The sequence below is a fragment of the Vulpes vulpes genome, chromosome 6 (genome assembly GCF_048418805.1).
Source record: "Vulpes vulpes isolate BD-2025 chromosome 6, VulVul3, whole genome shotgun sequence".
In the NCBI taxonomy this organism is placed as follows: domain Eukaryota; kingdom Metazoa; phylum Chordata; class Mammalia; order Carnivora; family Canidae; genus Vulpes; species Vulpes vulpes.
The window spans coordinates 64,913,135-64,931,126 of NC_132785.1; the positions used below are offsets into that span (position 1 = coordinate 64,913,135).

A 17,992-nucleotide genomic window follows, 5' to 3' on the forward strand; every position below is an offset into this window, starting at 1 on the left:
CTTGCTATTGGCCCTCTCTAACTGTCGGTCAGTCACTTGCCTCGTTTCTATTGGCTTAACTCCAAACATTCCGCACAATCTACGAATCACGCGCCCCATTTCCACGAGCATTTTTACGTCATTAGATTTCCCCGTCGAGCTGACGAATTTAGTGAGTTCTTCCATTCTATTGGCTGGATGTGGCTCTTCCTCCTGCACTTCCTGTTCGGAACGGAAGTGAGGGATCACTATTCCTATTGGCTCAGATTTGCAAGCGGCGATTGTCTATCAAGTCTATAACGCCAAGTTAGCTCTCAGAAAGTACCGCCCCGGAAGAGGCGGGCTTTGTGGAGATGGCGGCCCCCGAGAGTTCTGTGAGTTTGCTTCTTTGCGTTGCTATTGTGGCCTCTTCCTATACCTTCAGCGGCTCTGGGCAAATTGTTGGCGCAAGGGAAGGGGGCTGATGAAAGGAAGTAACCACCTTGGCACAGCAGGGTGAGAGCAGCAGTAGGGGGACGGAGCTGAAGCTACCGCTCTTCCTAGAAACCCGGACGACTGGCCGGCTGTGAAGCGAGGCTGCATGTGGAGTGGAGTGGGAATGTCGGAAGTGTGAGGTGTCTGAGGGAAACAGGAGGGTTTTCCACCCCACAGCCCATTCCTCTCATAATTCTGACAAAAGGGCCTTTCTTAATTCTCCATCTTTCTCTCACAGGAGATGCTGGAGGCAGACCTGCCAAGTGCCGTCACACTTTTGAAAAACCTTCAGGAGCAGGTGAGTCATGTCACCCCTTTGGGACGGTTTAATGACGGATTGGCTTTGATTTTGTGTGCTTCACCTCTAAACTTTGGTCGTATGAGGGCATGTATTGAATGGTACCAAATACCATGAGAGCCAGGTGACTTAATGAAAACCTTCTCAGGCTAGAATTCAAAGTAATTGATTCCTGCATCCAAAGCAATACAGAAAACTCCAAAAAGAAGTCATCTGGATGAATTTCCTCTATTCTTATAGCTAAGGAAACCTATGCTGGGAAAAGTGGTATGATTTGCCCCTTGGGTACCCAAGTGTACTGGTTGAAACCTCAACCTGTACAGGGACGTCTGGGTGGTTCAGTGGTTGAGCATTTGCCTTTGGCTGGGGGTGTTATCCCGGAGTTCCGGGATTGGGTCCTGCATCCGGCTCCCTGCGGGGAGCTTGCTTCGCCCTCTACCAATGTCTCTCCCTCTCTCTCTGTGTCTCTCATGAATAAATAAATAAAATCTAAAAAAAAAAAAAAAAAAAAACTCAAACAGTACAGATAAAGGTACATAAGGTAGTTCACCCCACCACCATCACTGTCCCAGTTCCCATCCCCTCCCCATAGTCTGGTAAGATAGTTTCTGTATCCTTAAGAAGAGGTGGAACTTTTTTATACTTTTTTGCTACAGTATCAAAAATCATCTATCCTATCCTTTCACAGAACTGAAAAGAAGGTAGTCCTGCATTTTAGGCAATGTCTCTGGTAATTTTTAGGTGTCATTGTTTAGCTTTTGCCCTTCTTAAGTCAAAAAGATGACTGAGCATATTCTCATCAGTTGTTTTATTTGGATAATTTCAGGTGATGGCTGTAACTGCACAAATACAAGCTCTGATAAAAAAAGTTCAAGCTAGAGCCTATCCTACAGAGAAGGTAAGACATACGTGAAGAGTCGGCATCCCTTGACTTGTCTCAACAGTTCCTTCATCATAGGTTTATTGAGTGTCTTGTGGGTTCTAAGTGCTGGAGCTTCAAAGATGAATAAGACCCATTTTCTGTACTGAAGTCTAGTGGAAAAGACCAATCAAAGCAATAGGTATAAGCAATAGCAGTCACTTCATAGAGTTCTCCTGAGTGCTGTGCAAGCCAAGGAGAGGGATTAAATAATTGCCAGAGGAACAGAGGAAGTCAGGAAAGGCTTCTCAGAGTCTAGGGGGACAGAAAGAAACAGCATGTATGAAGGCACAGAGACCTGAAAGCATGGTGATATACCAGGAAAGGAGGTCATTTAGTGTGATTGGATGTACAATGTGTTGGGGACGGGATAGGAAATAAGACTAGAAAAGTAATCACTGTGAAGAGCTTCATAGGCCAACTATAGTATTTCTTCTAAGATTGGGTTAATTGGGGACATACCACTTATTTTGTGTACTAAAAAAAATGCCTGTTAATCCATGGCATAACATTAAGGTACCATTGATTAAAAGATACATCTTGACTTTAGAGATGAATGAAAACGATGTGTGTATTAAAATTGAAATATGGGGATCCCTGGGTGGCACAGCAGTTTACCACCTGCCTTTGGCCCACGGTGCTATACTGGAGACCTGAGATCGAATCCCACGTCGGGCTCCCGGTGCATGGAGCCTGCTTCTCCCTCTGCCTATGTCTCTGCCTCTCTCTTTCTCTCTCTCTCTGTGACTATCATAAATAAATAAAAATTAAAAAAAATAAAAAATAAAATTGAAATATGGGGGCAGCCCTGGTGGCGCAGCGGTTTGGCGCCGCCTGCAGCCTGGGGTGTGATCCTGGAGACCTGGGATCAAGTCCCACATCGGGCTCCCTGCATGGAGCCTGCTTTTCCCTCTGCCTGTGTCTCTGCCTCTCTCTCTGTGTCTATGAATAAATAAATAAAATCTTTAAAAAAATAAAGAGACCTAAAAAAAATTGAAATATGGTGATTTTTTTTTCTTTTTCTTTTTTTTTTTTTTTTTTAAGATTTTATTTATTCACGACAGACACAGAGAGGGAGGCAGAGACATAGGCAAAGGGAGAATGAGGCTCCCCACAGGGAGCCGGATGTGGGACTTGATCCCTTGACCTGGAATCATGTCCTGAGCCAAAGGCAGATGGTCAACGACTGACCCACCCAGGCATCCCAAGATATGGTGGTTTCCAAATTAAGGTCTTGTAGAACCTTCTTAGGGATCATTGGATATGGAGCAGTGTAGAAGGAGGGCCCTGGGTCCTCCTGAAACCAAATGAAAAAAGGTCCTTGAACTAGAAAACTGGTGTTACCTGTTTTATATATTAAGCTTTGTCCTAAGTTATTATTTAAGCGAAATACTCCAAAGGTCAACAAAAGTATGAAAATCATTTTAGTAGCTGAGTAAGAATCATTGAAGGTCAAGTTTGTTTTGTTTTGTTTTTTGTTTTTTCCCTTAAGTAGGCTTAGGGAAAGCTGGGCTTAGACTCATGACCGTGAGATCGACTTGACCTGAAATCAAGAGTCAGACACTTCACCAGCTGAGCCATCCAGGTGCCCCTGAAGGATTTTTAAATATGGAATTTATGATAGATTTGTGCTTTAGAAGGATAGCTAATAGAATTTTTTTTCAGGGCACCTGGGTGGCTCAGTGATTGAGCGTTTGCCTTTGGCTCAGGTCGTGATCTTAGTGTACTGGGATCAAGTCCTGCATCGTGCTCCCTGTAGGGAGCCTGCTTCTCCCTCTGCCTCTCTTTGTGTCTCTCATGAATAATAAATAAATCTGTAAAAAAAATTTTTTTTCTTTTAAAGATTTTATTCTTAAGTAATCTCTATATCCAACGTGAGGCTTGAACTCACAACCCTGAGATCAAGAGTTGCATGCTCCACTGACTGAGCCCGCCAGGCACTCCTATAGCTAATAGAATTTTTAATATATTCTCTTTTTTGCCTTTTCTTCTCATGCAGTTTTGTTCTTCCCTATGTTTATTTTTTCTAATTTTTTTATCTTTGTGTTTTTGTTTTTTTCTCATATGCTTATAATTCACTTTGAACTTTGATAGTGTCTAAGCTTGTCAGAAGAACCTGCTTCTCAAATTCTTGACTGGTTCTGGGCTGCCAACATGTATATTAGATCACTTATAGGGGTGTGCCTGGTTGGCTCAAGAAGAGCATGTGACATATTACCAAAAAAAAAAAAAAACCCCAACAACAACAAAAAATACCTTTTTAAATCACTGTGTATTTGTTTATTCATTGAACAGATATTTAGTAATTTATCTTTCAGGACCAGAACCTTAATAGGTGTTTTACGGGTTACAGAGTACTTTCATATGATCTTATTTAAGCCTCATAATTACTCTTTGGGGCAGGAAGGAAATACTGTATATGTTACAGATGAAGGGACTGAGGCCATAAGGTTAAGTGACTTACCCATTATTTGACTACCAAACGCCTGATTCAAAACTTAAACGCGAGCAGCCCCGGTGGCTCAGCGGTTTAGCGCCCCCTGCAGCCTGAGGTGTGATCCTGGAGACCCGGGATCCAGTCCCACATCCGGACTCCCTGCATGGGGCCTGCTTCTCCCTCTGCCTCTCTCTCCCCCACACACACACCCCGTGTGTCTCTATGAATAAATAAATAAAATCTTTAAAAAACAAAACAAAACTTAAACGCAATCTGTCTTTAAAATCTTTGCTTCTCTTCCTGTTATCACACTAGTGCTTATCTTGATCAAGAGCTTTGCATGTTGGTTTAAAGATATTTAGGGCTTAGGTGTTGGAGTCAAACTGGGTTTGAATTTCAGCTGTACTCCTAATACTCTGTAATCTTAAGCAGAGTATTTAGCCTGTCTGAAATAGGTCTTCCCAGGGCTGTGGACTTTTTCAGTTCCATTTTATGTCATCACAAAGACTTTTTTTTTTTTTAACAGCTGTATCTTAAGTTGGCTAATGTGTTACTTTCTATTATGTGAAAGAATAAACTCTGGGGTGCTTGGGTGACTCAGTTGGTTAAGCATCTGACTTTGGCTCAGGTCATGACTCAGGGTATTGGGATTGAGCCCTGTGTCTGGCTCTGCACTCAGTGGGGTGTATGCTTCTCCCTCTCCCTCTGCTCCTGCACGCATGCACACACCTTCTCTCTCAATAAGTAAAGTCTTTTAAATAAATAAAATGTATGCATCATACTTCCCCTGCCTTAATTGGAATTGTAGTGTAGGAAGTGTGCTGACATGGAATTATTAAGTCCATGTCAGCATATGTAGGTCATTGTTTTTAACCGTATCACATAATTCTATTGTATGGAGCTAAAATCAATAATTGTTTTGGTTAAGTTAATTTAAGATTCAGCAGTATGTGGAGGCATTTTGATTATCAAAATTTGGAGGAGCCTTAAAGGATAGAGGCCAAGGATGCTGCTCAACATCATGCAGGGCCCAGATAGCCTACACAACAAAGAATTATCCATTCCCAAATGTCAGTGGCTCTGAAGTTGAGAAACCCTGATAGTTATTTGGGGGATACTAATAAAGTAACAATAAACAATAAGTTTTTCCTGCCCTTAGTGTCTTCCAGTACTTCTCAGAGATTTGCTTCTTTCATATTAGCATAATTGTTTTCTCTGTGGCTATTTTAGGTACAGTCACCTGTTTGAGACTTTTCCAGATGCCTTATATAAACTGATTGGGAAAAACTTGAACTTGGAAAATATAACCTATTTATCTTCTGCTCTCCTCCTGATTCTCTGGCTAAAACTGAATTTGCATCTCTTATTCTTGTTCACCTCAGGGTCTCAGCCTCTTGGAAGTAAAAGACCAGCTACTGCTCATGTACCTTCTGGATTTAACCCATCTCATCCTGGACAAAGCCTCAGGAGGGTCTCTTCAGGGACATCCTGCAGTTTTGAGACTGGTGGAGATTCGCACGGTATGAAGCACTTGGCATCTTAGCGTTCTAGGTTTCCACAGCCTGAACTCTAGGACTGTTACACAATAGCTCTCATTTACATTAGTGTTTTCATGATCAAGTAAGGAAGCCAAATGAAAAAAATATTTTCTTCTTCATTTGTTCTACTTTTAGGTGCTTTATCTGGCAACTTAATATAGAGACTCTTCTGATGTGTGTTTAATTTGGGGGAGATAATGTAATCCTATCTAACCACATTATAGGTTTTGGAAAAGCTTCGTCCCTTGGACCAAAAACTGAAGTATCAAATTGACAAACTAGTCAAGACTGCAGTGACAGGCAGCCTCAGTAAGTGGCAGAAGCTATAAGGTTATGTCGGGACCATCATAAATTTCTAAATCTTATAAACTCTCTTGGGTTTCTTATTTCAGGTGAGAATGACCCACTCCGTTTTAAGCCTCATCCCAGCAATATGATGAGCAAGGTAAGGGGTTGCATTATCCTGATTTTCCTGAGGACCCTAAGCCGGATCTTGGTGATCCCAGATCTCCTGGGATTCTCCTGTTGACTCCCATCTTGTGTCTTAGAATGTAGAATATGAGATTTTTTCTTTCTCCCCAGGGTACTCCGGGCTTTGGTTTTTCTTATTGTCTGACACTTCCTAAGTTTATGGACATTATGTTCCTTTCTGTAGTTGAGCTCTGAGGATGAGGAGGAAGATCAAACAGAAGAAGGCCAATCTGAAGCTTCAGGGAAGAAATCTGCAAAAGGAACAATTAAGAAATATGTTCCGCCACGCTTGGTTCCAGTACATTATGGTATGAATTGTGACTGCTGCCTCCTCAGCACAAATTGCATCTCTCTTATCCTTTTCTCTGTTCTGGGATAACACTTGCTGATTTTTTATCACGTAGATGAAACAGAAGCTGAGCGGGAGAAAAAGCGCCTAGAACGGGCTAAAAAACGGGCATTGAGCAGCTCTGTCATTCGAGAACTGAAGGAGCAATACTCAGATGCTCCAGAGGAAATCCGTGATGCTCGGCATCCCCATGTTACTCGCCAGAGTCAGGAGGATCAACATAGGTCTGAGTCCTTGCAATTGGAAATTGTTTGCTATACCATAGAAACTGTCCTTATGCTTTGGATGAATGTAATTAAATCTGGTATCAAGAGAACTCATATTCTAGAGAAAGTAGAGTGGAAACGGGCTGATGGTTTTTAAGAATTAGGGATCTGAAGTACAGAATAGGAACTAGAGGAAGAATGTTTTCTTTTTCCCAATAGTTTAGGTGGAGCAAATGCTATTTGGAGGGGTGTCTGTGCAGTTCCACCCTGTGGGGCTTTAAAAATTCTGTATTTCACTATCACAGCTCTCACCTCTGTACAAGGCAATGAAGTCAGTGTTTTATAATGACATTGAGAGTGCTAGATAAGTTCAGGGAAGAAAAGCAGAAAAGCAACTGTACCACGAATATAGACTCATCAGATTTGCCCCAGTATCAGTCTCTGTTGATAGATTTGAATGAAGGGGCCCATGTAGGGAATGCTGTTTACGAAGGTGAAGTAGAAGAGTTCCAGTGTAATAGTTCAAGTGTTCTTGTGGGTGGGCTGTGAGTTCATTTCTAGGGAGGAGAGAAGTTCTAGTATAAGAATTGCACTGAGGGGGATCCCTGGGTGGCGCAGCGGTTTGGCGCCTGCCTTTGGCCCAGGGCGCGATCCTGGAGACCCGGGATCGAATCCCACGTCGGGCTCCCGGTGCATGGAGCCTGCTTCTCCCTCTGCCTGTGTCTCTGCCTCTTTCTCTCTCTCTCTCTCTCTGTGTGTGTGACTATCATAAATTAAAAAAAAAAAAAAAAAAAAGAATTGCACTGAGGAAGCTCAATATTGGACATTTAGTTTGCTCTTACATATTCTGTTGACTTGCTGTGAAATTTCTTGAGAACCGTATGAACAGGGGGTGAGTAAATACCTAGGCCCTCATTCTTGGCTGCAGCTTTCTGTGCATATGGACTAAGCATGTTGTAAATTATCTGTTTCTGTGGCAGGATTAACTATGAGGAGAGCATGATGGTGCGTTTAAGTGTTAGTAAACGCGAGAAAGGACGGCGAAAACGGGCAAATGTCATGAGCTCACAACTCCATTCCCTCACACACTTCAGTGACATCAGTGCTTTGACAGGAGGAACCCCTCATCTTGATGAGGTAAGGTTGTGGCCCAGAGACACAGGCACAGGGAGATAGCCTCCTTGATTTCAGCCAGATGTACATAGGGCTCATCACCATGTGGAATGTGGGAAGAGATGCTAACACTTGGAAGTATACCACCATCCCTTCACTTCTCCATCTGTCTCCAGGATCAGAATCCTATCAAGAAGCGGAAGAAGATACTGAAGAAAGGTCGGAAGAAAAAAGGTCAGTGAATGGCTAGGACTAGGATAGTGAAGTGCAGGGTAGACAGTACAAATTGGGATGTCAGCTCTCCAGATTTGCCATCCTAGGTCTCACCAGTGCTTCTAGTATCTCCTCCTGACTGGGCATTGGTCTCTGTAGAGGTGGGCTTTGTTCTTCTTTGTCAAGTCGAAAATCAGCATCATTCACAAAAAATATTTCTGGAATCTGTCTTTAAGATCCCACAGTTTGTATGCAGGCTTCCTTAAGTAGAACTGTGAAAGTGCCACCTGAATGAACTGTTATCCTACTTCAGTTTCCTTCCTACTTCTAGTCTCTGGCCCTGGGAGGATGGAGAGAGTACTGCCCAGGGGACCCACCCTTGAGTCCTTCTCTTTAGGTGTTCTTTTTTTCTGTCCCCTCAGCCTTTCCAACTCTCCTTTGCCTCATTCTTGGTTTCCCTTCCTTTCAGGTTTTCGGAGGCGGCGGTGATTATGGGTGTGCATATTTTTATGTATATTTGTTGTCATCCTGGGATACTTCTTTAATTTCACTGTATGTAGGTTTTATTCTCTTGGAATTCCTTGATTGTTCTGGATATGTGGAAAGATCTTTATTAATAAAATTGATTTTACTTATGAAGCCCCTTTTGCACATGTATTGTATGACTGGAATCATTGGGTATGGGGTATTTTTGGTGAGGGTAATAAAAGGGAAAGGTGAAATTTTGGAGAGGGAGTGAGAAAAGTTTGGCTTTTATATCAGTTTCCTTTGATACTATATTTTCCTCAGAAATGATAAATTGGTTTTTTAACAAAAAATATTGGAAGATTAGTGTAATCAACTTTTCCAACCCACATTGCCACAAGTTTGTGAATTATTTGTTATAATTAAATACAAGTCATATTAAATGTGTGGGTCTTGATAATGAATCATGCTGCCCACCAGGTGGCATCAGTGATTCAGGAAACCCCCGTTGATACCTGACTAGGAAAAGCTATATAGAAGCTTTCCCAATTGACAAGTTACTCTTATCTCCACTTTTTTTTTTTTTAAGATTTTGTTTATTTATTCATGAGACACACACACACACACACACACACACACACACACACACACAGAAAGAGAGAGAGAGAGAGAGAGGCAGAGACACAGGCACAGGGAGAAGCAGGCTCCATGCAGGGAGCCTGATGGGGGACTCCATCCTGGGTCTCCAGGATCAGGCCCTGGGGTGAAGGCGGCGCTGAACCACTGAGCCACCCAGGCTGCCCTTGTCTCCATTTCTGAACGTTTTTTTCTTTCTAAAATAGCATAAATATTGGGCCAATCTTTGATCAGTTCCAGAATTTATCTGGAGAGAATCGCAGAATGAACAAGAAGACTAGAGTATGAAGAATCAGTATAGTCTTGTGTTTTGTAGCCTCTTTGTCCCTCCCTCAACTAAGACCTCAGTTTACCTGTCAGTAAAGGCCAGTCCTTTTACAAAGAGCTTGCAAAAGAGTGCCAGGAATAGGCAGGCAGAAAATTCCTAGCTTGAAGACCAAAAGATTGAGAATCTCAAAGAACTATCCGTCCAAGTCAAGAGACTGGTAGGAGTTACATACCTGAGATCTTGTATTCTGCCCATAGAACGACCTTTGTTGGTAAGAGATCCGTCAGGCCTTGGATAATACAGAAAGTGAAAAGAGGAACAGGAAGGGACAGAAGTTGAATCTGTAGAATAAATTCATTGGAGTTTTTATGAGGTCTTGGGATTTCATAAAGACCTAATTTTGTGTTGGCATTCCTGGACAGTGTCATGGAGAGAGGTATAATTAGGTTCTACATCACTAAATTCTTATTGATTCTGAGTCCTGTGAATTTGGATTTACACGGGTCTGCCCAATAGGGTGGGGTCTGTTTTTAGGCAGCTGTAGCCTAATAGAAAGTAAGAGATAACCTGGGACTGTCAACTATTCACTCTGATCTTGGGCAGATCACTTAACGCCCTTGGCCTTCAATTTTCCTTAGCTGAAAAATGAATGTGTTAGACTGAATCTCTGAGATTCCTTCCAGGATGGGCTTATTTCTGGGGCCTTGAACTTTTAGTCATTGGCAGACCTGAGGGAGCCTGACCTGTGCAGGACCCTCATAATTGTTTGCTCCAGTGAATCTAAGCAAAGAGCCACAAGAACAAGTTCAGAGATTCTTTTCCCTTTCTGGTTGAACTAACTGGACAGGAGGTTCAGTTCAAAAACACTTTTGTTAGGACCATTGCATTCGCTTCTTAAGAATAACTATTGCATTTGTTTTGAATTTATTAAGATTTTTGGGTTATGGGAACTTCCAAGGGAAAGTGATCACTTTTTTTTTTTCTAAAATCTTACTCTGTGATAAATACTAAGCTAAGAGCTTTATACATAGTCCTTACAAATTATATACCATCTCTATATTTTACCAGTGAGGAAACTGAGACACTTAAGCAGTTTGCCCAAGGTTACATGGTTTATAAATTAGACAAGAACAGAGTATGCAGGCCCTCAAGTGTCTTGGGGTTCATGAAAGTCTTCAGGTTGTTCTTTTCCTTTTTAAAAATAGCGGTAGGTAGTTTATAGCCTCTAGCTCCCCCTTGCCTACTGCCCCATTTCTATTCAAGGTCTTGCTTTCAAAGAAACGACAAGTTCCAGATGCTATTTTGCCCTCTTCATGGTATAACAGTTAACTGAACAAACAAAAACTCCTACCTTTGGGCAGCCTGGGTGGCTCAGCGGTTTGGTGCTGCCTTTGGCCCAGGGCGTGATCTTGGAGACCAGGGATCAAATCCCACATCGGGCTTGCTGCGAGGAGCCTGCTTCTCCCTCTGCCTGTGTCTCTGCCTCGTGTGTGTGTGTGTGTGTGTGTGTATGTGTGTGTGTGTGTGTGTGCGTGTGTGTGTGTGTGTGTGTGTCTCATGAATAAATAAGTAAATCTTAAAAAAAAATCTTTGAAAAAGTTAAAAAAAAAAAAACCTCCTACCTTGTGGATTGTATATTAATTCAATCCAGTCTTTAATCCCAGGATATCTTGTTATTCCTGGTTTTCTAGATGATAGGCACTATTTATTTATTTATTTATTTATTTATTTATTTATTTATTTATTTTGATAGGCACTATTTAAAAGGGGTTTCCAACGAAATGTTAAATAATTTCTGAGAATAATTGCCCCAGGTTCATCAAATACCATGTGGAGTACACTGTTGACAGTTTTACTTGGATAAGTGAAGTTACTCTAAAGTGGGGCTGAAGGATTCTGGAGCTCTATGTATGTTCTCATAGTCTGCTTTTCTCAAGATTCCTGAGTAGCTCCAAGCAACCTTTCAAATTCCATAGAATGTAGTTTGAAAACTACTGTTACAATGGTAGAGCAACGGAACTAAGAGTTAGAATCTTGGGGTTTCTTTATGGCTCTTGTTTGCTTTTTTATTTCTTTATTCCTACTCATATATTCAGTTATCTGATTGTTCAGACTGCATGAATGTCAGATTTCCTCAGTGAAGTGCTAACAACAGATCATTTCCAATGTTCACTAAGTAATGTCTGTCATTAGTGCATGTGAGCACTTGTTCAGTTTTGTCATGGTAAAAAGAGTTTTGGCCTTGCTTTAGTCAAGTAATTTAGTATCTCTACCTTAGTTTTTTCATCTGAAGAAGGGGGAGGAGAGTTTGACCAAGACCTCTTTTTGCATATTTTTGTTACTGTTTTATGTCAGCTTGGGGAAATGTTTGTCAGGAGTTCACAGCAATCTTCATGGATGTATTTTTATTAGAAAAATATAAGGAAGGGATGACCTGATTGTGTCCATTTTCAGTACCATGGAGAGTTCAGGCTTTCTCATCTTCCTGCCTTTGTTGGTGGAAGGTACATAGCTAAGCCAATCCAGAAAGCTGCATGGTATAGATCTGCCACTTTGCAGATCCCAGTTTATCTGTCCAATCTCCCGTTCTGATTAGTAGCAGATTGAGAGTCTGCAACAATCTTGAGTATCCCTGTCCTCCCTGGGATCTATTAGGTGTGTAAATCTCAGATCCATATTTAGACTTATTCAAGGATTTGGCCAACTTGATGGAAGCATGTGGGTGAACTCCTGCCTTTTCCCTTTCTGGCTGAACTAACTGGACAGGAGGTAACATCATTCATATCATGATGCACAAAATTTTAAACAACTCTTGAGAGGAACTCTGTTCCCTATTCTTTGCTTATGGACCCTTGAGGAGACTTAAACTTGTTCCTTCATTTCTTGTGCTCAGCCTCTCTTTCTGCCTCTGTATGGAGAAAGGCATCACTGCTCTGGCTCTCTGCCCAGTCTTGCTTTTGTATTTCTTTGATCTCATTGTTGAGAGGGTCTCAGAGAAGCCCCAAGAGCCGTGCCTTCGCATGTTTAAGCTATTGATGCTCTTGAAATAACAGAGTGTTACCGTGTAAGAGGTATATTAAAGGTCTGTCCTGAACAAATTTGGGTCAGTAGGTGGCAGTAGTCACCTAGTCCCCAGGCCCTGACACCCCCTGAACACAAGCACATTTAATGGCCATTATATTTAAGGTTGTGAGAAAGGAGGTCACATTGAAATAAAAATAGGGGGAAAAACCAGCCCTTTTTGATGGAATTCAGGAAATGCTGAAATGTACTGGATTAGTTCTGTGGGGGTGTTGTATGGAGGAGATTGCCAGTAGCTGAAAGGGGCCTGGTAGGAAAGAGCAGGGCCTCAGGATTAGGGGAGGACTCCATGGGTACTAGGGTTTCTGAGAGCTGGAGTAAGACCATATTAAATGAGGACCAGTGCAGAAAAGAAAGAGTCTGGGGTTAGGAGGGAGTAGAAAGGGAGAGAGGTGGTAGAGGGAGAGGCAGAGCTGTGTGAAGGGACCAGGGAAAGGGTGGGCTGTGATGGGGAGGATTGCGGTTAGAGGGGGAGGGGAAAGCTGCTGCAATTCTGAGCCTATCTAATGGGGGAGGGGAGGGGGGTAGTGGTCCGTGCTGCAGCTGCATTGGCTCCCCTCCCCCACACTTCCTAAGGAGCTGCAGCAGTGCTGGCAAATCTGTCTTCATGTATTTATTATTATTAAAAATGTGACGGATCCTTCCTCCCTCGAAGTACAACAAATACCACTGATCACATTTCTCTCTCTCCTCCCTCTGCAGAGCTTTTGCATTCTCTCTTTCATTCTTTCCACCCTGTCCCCCTCCTAGGTCTGTTGGACTGGTATAGGGGGAACCCTTCTTTTCCTTCTGTGAGCTTGGTGGCTCCCTGGGGGCTTCTAATGATGGTTGGGAGTTTCAAGGCAATGCTGGGAGAAAGCAGCTGAGTGAGGGGCATCCATTGCCCCAGGGAGGGAGCTGTGCTCCAACCTCCAGTGGGGAAAGGAAATCACTTGGAAATAAAGATAAAATCCTTTCTCAAGCTAATGAAAGAAGCAGGCCCACACACGGTTCCTTTCAGTACCTGGCATTCCTTCCCTTTCATACCCTTCTACTGCCTGAATTCTGAGGGGGAGACCCCCTTGGAATGGAAAAGGCCAGGAGTTCTGTGTCCTCCCTTACCTTGTTAAGTCCCTTTTTTCCCAGGAGAGCCATATAGAATTTATTCTTCTAGCCTGCGTGTTGGTTACCGAGAGATTTGAAAGGCAGAAGCCATAGCTTCTCCCTCCCAACCTGCACCCCAGACTCCCGTGCCCAGGTGGGGGCCTCTTTTGTTGCTGTCTGTAATCCTTTGCCATGCCCATAGGTGGTGCTGCTGTAGCTCTGAATGCTGGGCCCCCCTCCCTAACACCATTCCTCCCACCCCCTGGCGCCCTCCCCCCTTTCTCCAGCTCTCAACTGCCTGATTGTTATTCCAGGGACGTCTCCTCTACTGTTCCCTTCCTCAAATTAATTTTGTGGCGCTCTCCCCCCACCTTGCAGTGCCATCTTCCCCTCCCCCAGCTCCAGCTCTCTTGCTTCCTCTAATTTCTCTCTCTCTCTCTTTCTTTCTGCAAGGTTTCTGTCCCCCACCCCTATCTAAAATACACTCTTCCATACTCCCTTTCTCTTTCTTTATCTCTTCTACTGTTGGTATCTTATAGATAATTCTCCTAATGAAAAGTGGCTATGGATGAGAGTGGGTGAGAAGAGAGCAGGGTGAGGGGAACTGGGGAGTTACTGTTGAAGGCTAGGTCAGGTGAATGACAAGGCTCTGTGAGGGGGTGAATGGAAGTGGGAAAGTAAAGGTATCCTTGGCTGTCCAAATTTGTTCAGTTCCTGGATTTGGATAATGAGCATTCAGCTGGCAAGGGAATACTGTGTTACCTGAATTCACAGAATTTGATTCCATGTGCTGGGACAATGGGAGATAGAGAGTCACAAAAATTTAGATAAGAGGGGCTACATCCCAAAACTTCTGGTTTAGATTGCTAAGGATAGCCATGCTTTTGTTACCCTATATTTGAAGACTCTGGAAGAAAAACATGCTCTAAAACCTGTTCTCTGGTCCCTCAGGAGATGTCCTATTATTGATCTTTTGAGTCTGAGAAGATCCTTCTTGCCAGGACAGCTATGATGCCTGCTTGGTGGGCATCCTGGCTGTCTGCTGAGCACAGTTCTGGCTGTAGGACATCAGTTTGCTCTTGTAGCCTGCTTCCTCCTCCTGCCATTCTGGGTCTCCATTATCTCAGCGAATATAACATGGTCACCTTACTCTGCCATAGCTACCTTTATTGTTTAGTCTTTCCAGAATATAGCCCAAATTCATTAAACAACTATCCCAGCTCTTACCCCACTTTGCTGCTTAACTTTATCTGGAGACTGCTCATCATGTGACCAATATAGCCCCTCAACTAACTTAGTAGTGTTGTTTACCCTAAGGTGATCCAATTTCTAGAATGCCTAATTTTGGGATCCCTGGGTGGCTAAGCTGTTTGGTGCCTGCCTTTGGTCCAGGGCGTGATCCTGGAGACCCGGGATCAAGTCCCATGTCAGGCTCCTTGCATGGAGCCTGCTTCTCCCTCTGCCTGTGTCTCTTCCTCTCTCTCTCTCTGTGTCTCTCATGAATAAATAAATAAAATCTTAAAAAAAAAAAATAGAATGCCTAATTTTCCTCTTACTGAATTATTTTTATGGATGAATAGCATCCTAGCAACTCTCTGAGCAACAGTGCTGATTCTTTGCCTTGTGTGTGCCCTTGGAATTATGTATGGATATGTGGCCTCCTTCCTTCATTTCCTGGTGGGAGGAGATGTTCCATAGCATATGTGACTGTCCCAGAGTGACTGGCTCCCACTTCCCTAGTATGTGTGGGTCAGGGCTGTCTCCTACATTGGAGAGAGGCAGAGTTGCCTGCCCAGCAGAGCACGGGAAGGAGCCTCAGTGAAAATGGGGGCTAGAACACCACTCTTCACTGTATTATCTTCACTGTGTTGCAGGTGCCTGTGAAAACCTTTCTTTTGCCTGCCTCTCTCACCTTCCTAAGGTGTGCATATTGATGGAGGCAGGTAGGCCAGTGCACTCTTTGTTTTCTCAGCTGAATGTTTTACTGCCCTTTTTCAGACTCTCTAGTTAGGGTCACAGACTCCTGTAATATAGATAGTGATCCCTGTTAAGGTCCCTCTCTTTTTTCTTTTTTTTTTTAAGATTTTATTTATTTATTCATGAGAGACACACACAGAGAGAGAGAGAGAGAGAGAGAGGCAGAGACACAGGCAGAGGGAGAAGCAGGCACCATGCAGGGAGCTGGATGAGGGACTCAATTCCAGGACTCCAGGATCACACCCTGGGCTGAAGGCAGGCGTTAAACTCCTGAGCCACCGAGGCATCCCTTAATAAGGTCTCTCTCTCTCTCTCTTTTTAAGGTCCCTCTCTTAAAAGCAAGGCTCAGTAAATATGTGTTGCAGTGAATGGGAGGAACTTTTCAGCTTTAGTTCCCTTCTAGAAGAGTTGTAAGTTTTAACTTCTTCCTTTAGTGCTTATGGTGCTGTAGCTAAAATTGGTTGATTTTTTTTTTTTTCTCTAACTCTGGCCTTATAGAGGGAAGTGATTGTCCAAAACTTTATAAATAAATCATTAGCAGAGCTGGCATTAGAGCCTATACCCTCTCTGACATCTAGGTCTGACTTTGTTGGCTACTTCTTGGAAACCAGTGTTCCCATTGCATACTCAGAGTCACTGACAGCCTTAAAGCCAGCAGCAAGACAGGTTTATGTCTAAACTAACCCAGCCTTGGTTGGCCAGCTGAGGGAGGGCATCAGCAGTGGGAGAGCTGGGGTATGTGGGCTGAATGAGATACCTGGCCCGAATCTCTCTCAAGTGTCCACAGTCCAGCCTATTCGAAGTGCCTCAGCAGTATCAAGGTAGGGGATTTCCAAACCTGGCTTCTATTTCCCATTCCATGTTTAATTTGACCTTACTGCTAATATGCCCCTTGCCCTAAGACTTCTCCCCCTTAAAAGTATCTTGAAGCTGGATAGCTCTGGCTCTTAGAAGTAGATACCGGAAACTCTGGTCTCTGCTCTTTCCTTGCTGCTTATTTGCAACTAACTCTTCAGTTCCAGGACCACTAAAAGAACAAAAGGCTATGGACCACCTACTTCCTCCTACTAGTGCCAGTGATCCTGAATCTAGTGTAAAACCATCATTGTGGCTATATTAATAAATGTCCATATAGTTTTTACTGTTAATTAAAACCTGGGCTAGAAAATAGGCTCAGAAAGCATTCATGTATTTCCATTCTGACTGAGCCAGTAGCAACTTCCTCTGAGAACTGCTTTGTCTCATCTGCCAGCCTTGGGTTTAGCCCCACTGGTGAACTCTAGAGAATAAAGAGCCCCTGAGTTTCTACTTCCTCTCTCCCAATTGTGATTCACTCACTGCTAGCTCTTGCAGGAAGCCCTAGGTGGTAAAGAGATCAAATCAGAATTCCTAGCCAGGAAAACCCTGTCTCTTAGCTACAATGACCCCTGTCTGCCATTGCATTCAGCTCTATGGCAGTTAACACCAGAAAAGCTTCATCTGGCTTCACACCCTCCTCCTGTTTCTTTCAGTCAAGCCTTATGTAATCTATCACTGATGGAAGACTTCCTTCTTGCCCTCCTTTATTCCCTCCAAGGCTTTAAGCTCCAAAGCTTCCTAGATGCCTCCCACCAAAGGGGTGCTTTCTGAAGCCCAGTCTTTCCTCTCTTTCTCATCCCTCAAATCCTCAAATCAACCCCCTAATGGATGTATTTCCCTCAGTATCAGATGATACCCTTAGAGAGCCAGCTTGGTGATGCTAAAAATCCCATTCCTCACCCATCTCCCCGTTGGAGCTCCTGGAATCGGGTTCTGCAGCCTCCTGTCATCCTAGCCTCCTTTTCTGTTCATTTGGAAGCTTTTCTCCATTGCTTTTGATAAATTCCTGGTTTGGCAGAAATATCCAGTATTTAGAAGGTCCTGTGAGATGAGTTCCCTGTCTCCGGCATCTTAGTTGACCCAGAGAAGGATCTGGTCCTGCCCCTCCCTGCCTTACTGCCATTCTCCCTCTGCCTGGCCTAGGCTGGGTGGGATCAGTATGTGGAAGTCCTCTGCTTGGACACTCCATCCCTCTTTATCCATCGTGGCAAACAAAGCGTGGCTCTCCCCCTGACTTCCTCCTCTTCCTTCTCCATTATTTATTTCTTCTCCTTTGCCTTCTCCCACTTCTCCCTTCCCTCCTCATGTATATATACTCTTCATTCCTCTTCCTTTAAATCTCCTTCTCGTCCACTTGCTCCCCGTCGCCCATCTGTGCCTACTCCCTCCACTCCTCCATCTTTCATTTTCAATAGCTATCTTCCTCATTTCCTACACTTGCAGAGAAAACAGGCAGGTATGGGAAGAATGGCTGCAGAGTGGGTCTCTGGTTGTCAGAGTAAGCTATCCCTTTTTCTCCTGAGGATTAGTGGCTATCTTTTCCCATCTTGTCCTCAGTGGTCCTTAGGAGCCAGGGAACCCCAAGATGCTGGCTCTCTTTTTGGGATGAACAATCTCTCTTTGCTTC

The 17,992-nt window shown here is 43.4% G+C and overlaps 1 protein-coding gene across 3 annotated transcripts; it reads left to right on the top strand.

The window, feature by feature from the left end:
- The first annotated feature begins 243 nt into the window (after positions 1–243).
- Positions 244–8,636, top strand: NGDN (neuroguidin). Of its 3 annotated transcripts, none has more exons than XM_026007545.2 (11): positions 244–353; positions 692–751; positions 1,578–1,649; positions 5,490–5,627; positions 5,870–5,954; positions 6,038–6,090; positions 6,301–6,424; positions 6,521–6,689; positions 7,652–7,808; positions 7,961–8,018; positions 8,467–8,636. In XM_026007545.2, exons 1-11 carry the CDS (start codon positions 333–335, stop codon positions 8,484–8,486), a joined length of 957 nt encoding a protein of 318 aa, XP_025863330.1. In that variant the 5' UTR covers positions 244–332; the 3' UTR covers positions 8,487–8,636. The 3 variants fall into 3 exon arrangements, with proteins under 3 accessions (XP_025863330.1, XP_025863331.1, XP_025863332.1); XM_026007546.2 differs by having other exon boundaries at positions 320–474; XM_026007547.2 differs by lacking the exon at positions 244–353 and adding an exon at positions 491–593.
- Positions 8,637–17,992: the final 9,356 nt, after the last annotated feature.

Bases quoted from the DNA above. Each gene is read 5' to 3' on its own strand.
- NGDN (XM_026007545.2), top strand. From the start codon at position 333: ATGGCGGCCCCCGAGAGTTCT. The intron at 1,650-5,489 runs GTAAGACATACG...TGTTCACCTCAG, and splicing joins GAGCCTATCCTACAGAGAAG to GGTCTCAGCCTCTTGGAAGT. The intron at 6,425-6,520 runs GTATGAATTGTG...TTTATCACGTAG, and splicing joins CTTGGTTCCAGTACATTATG to ATGAAACAGAAGCTGAGCGG.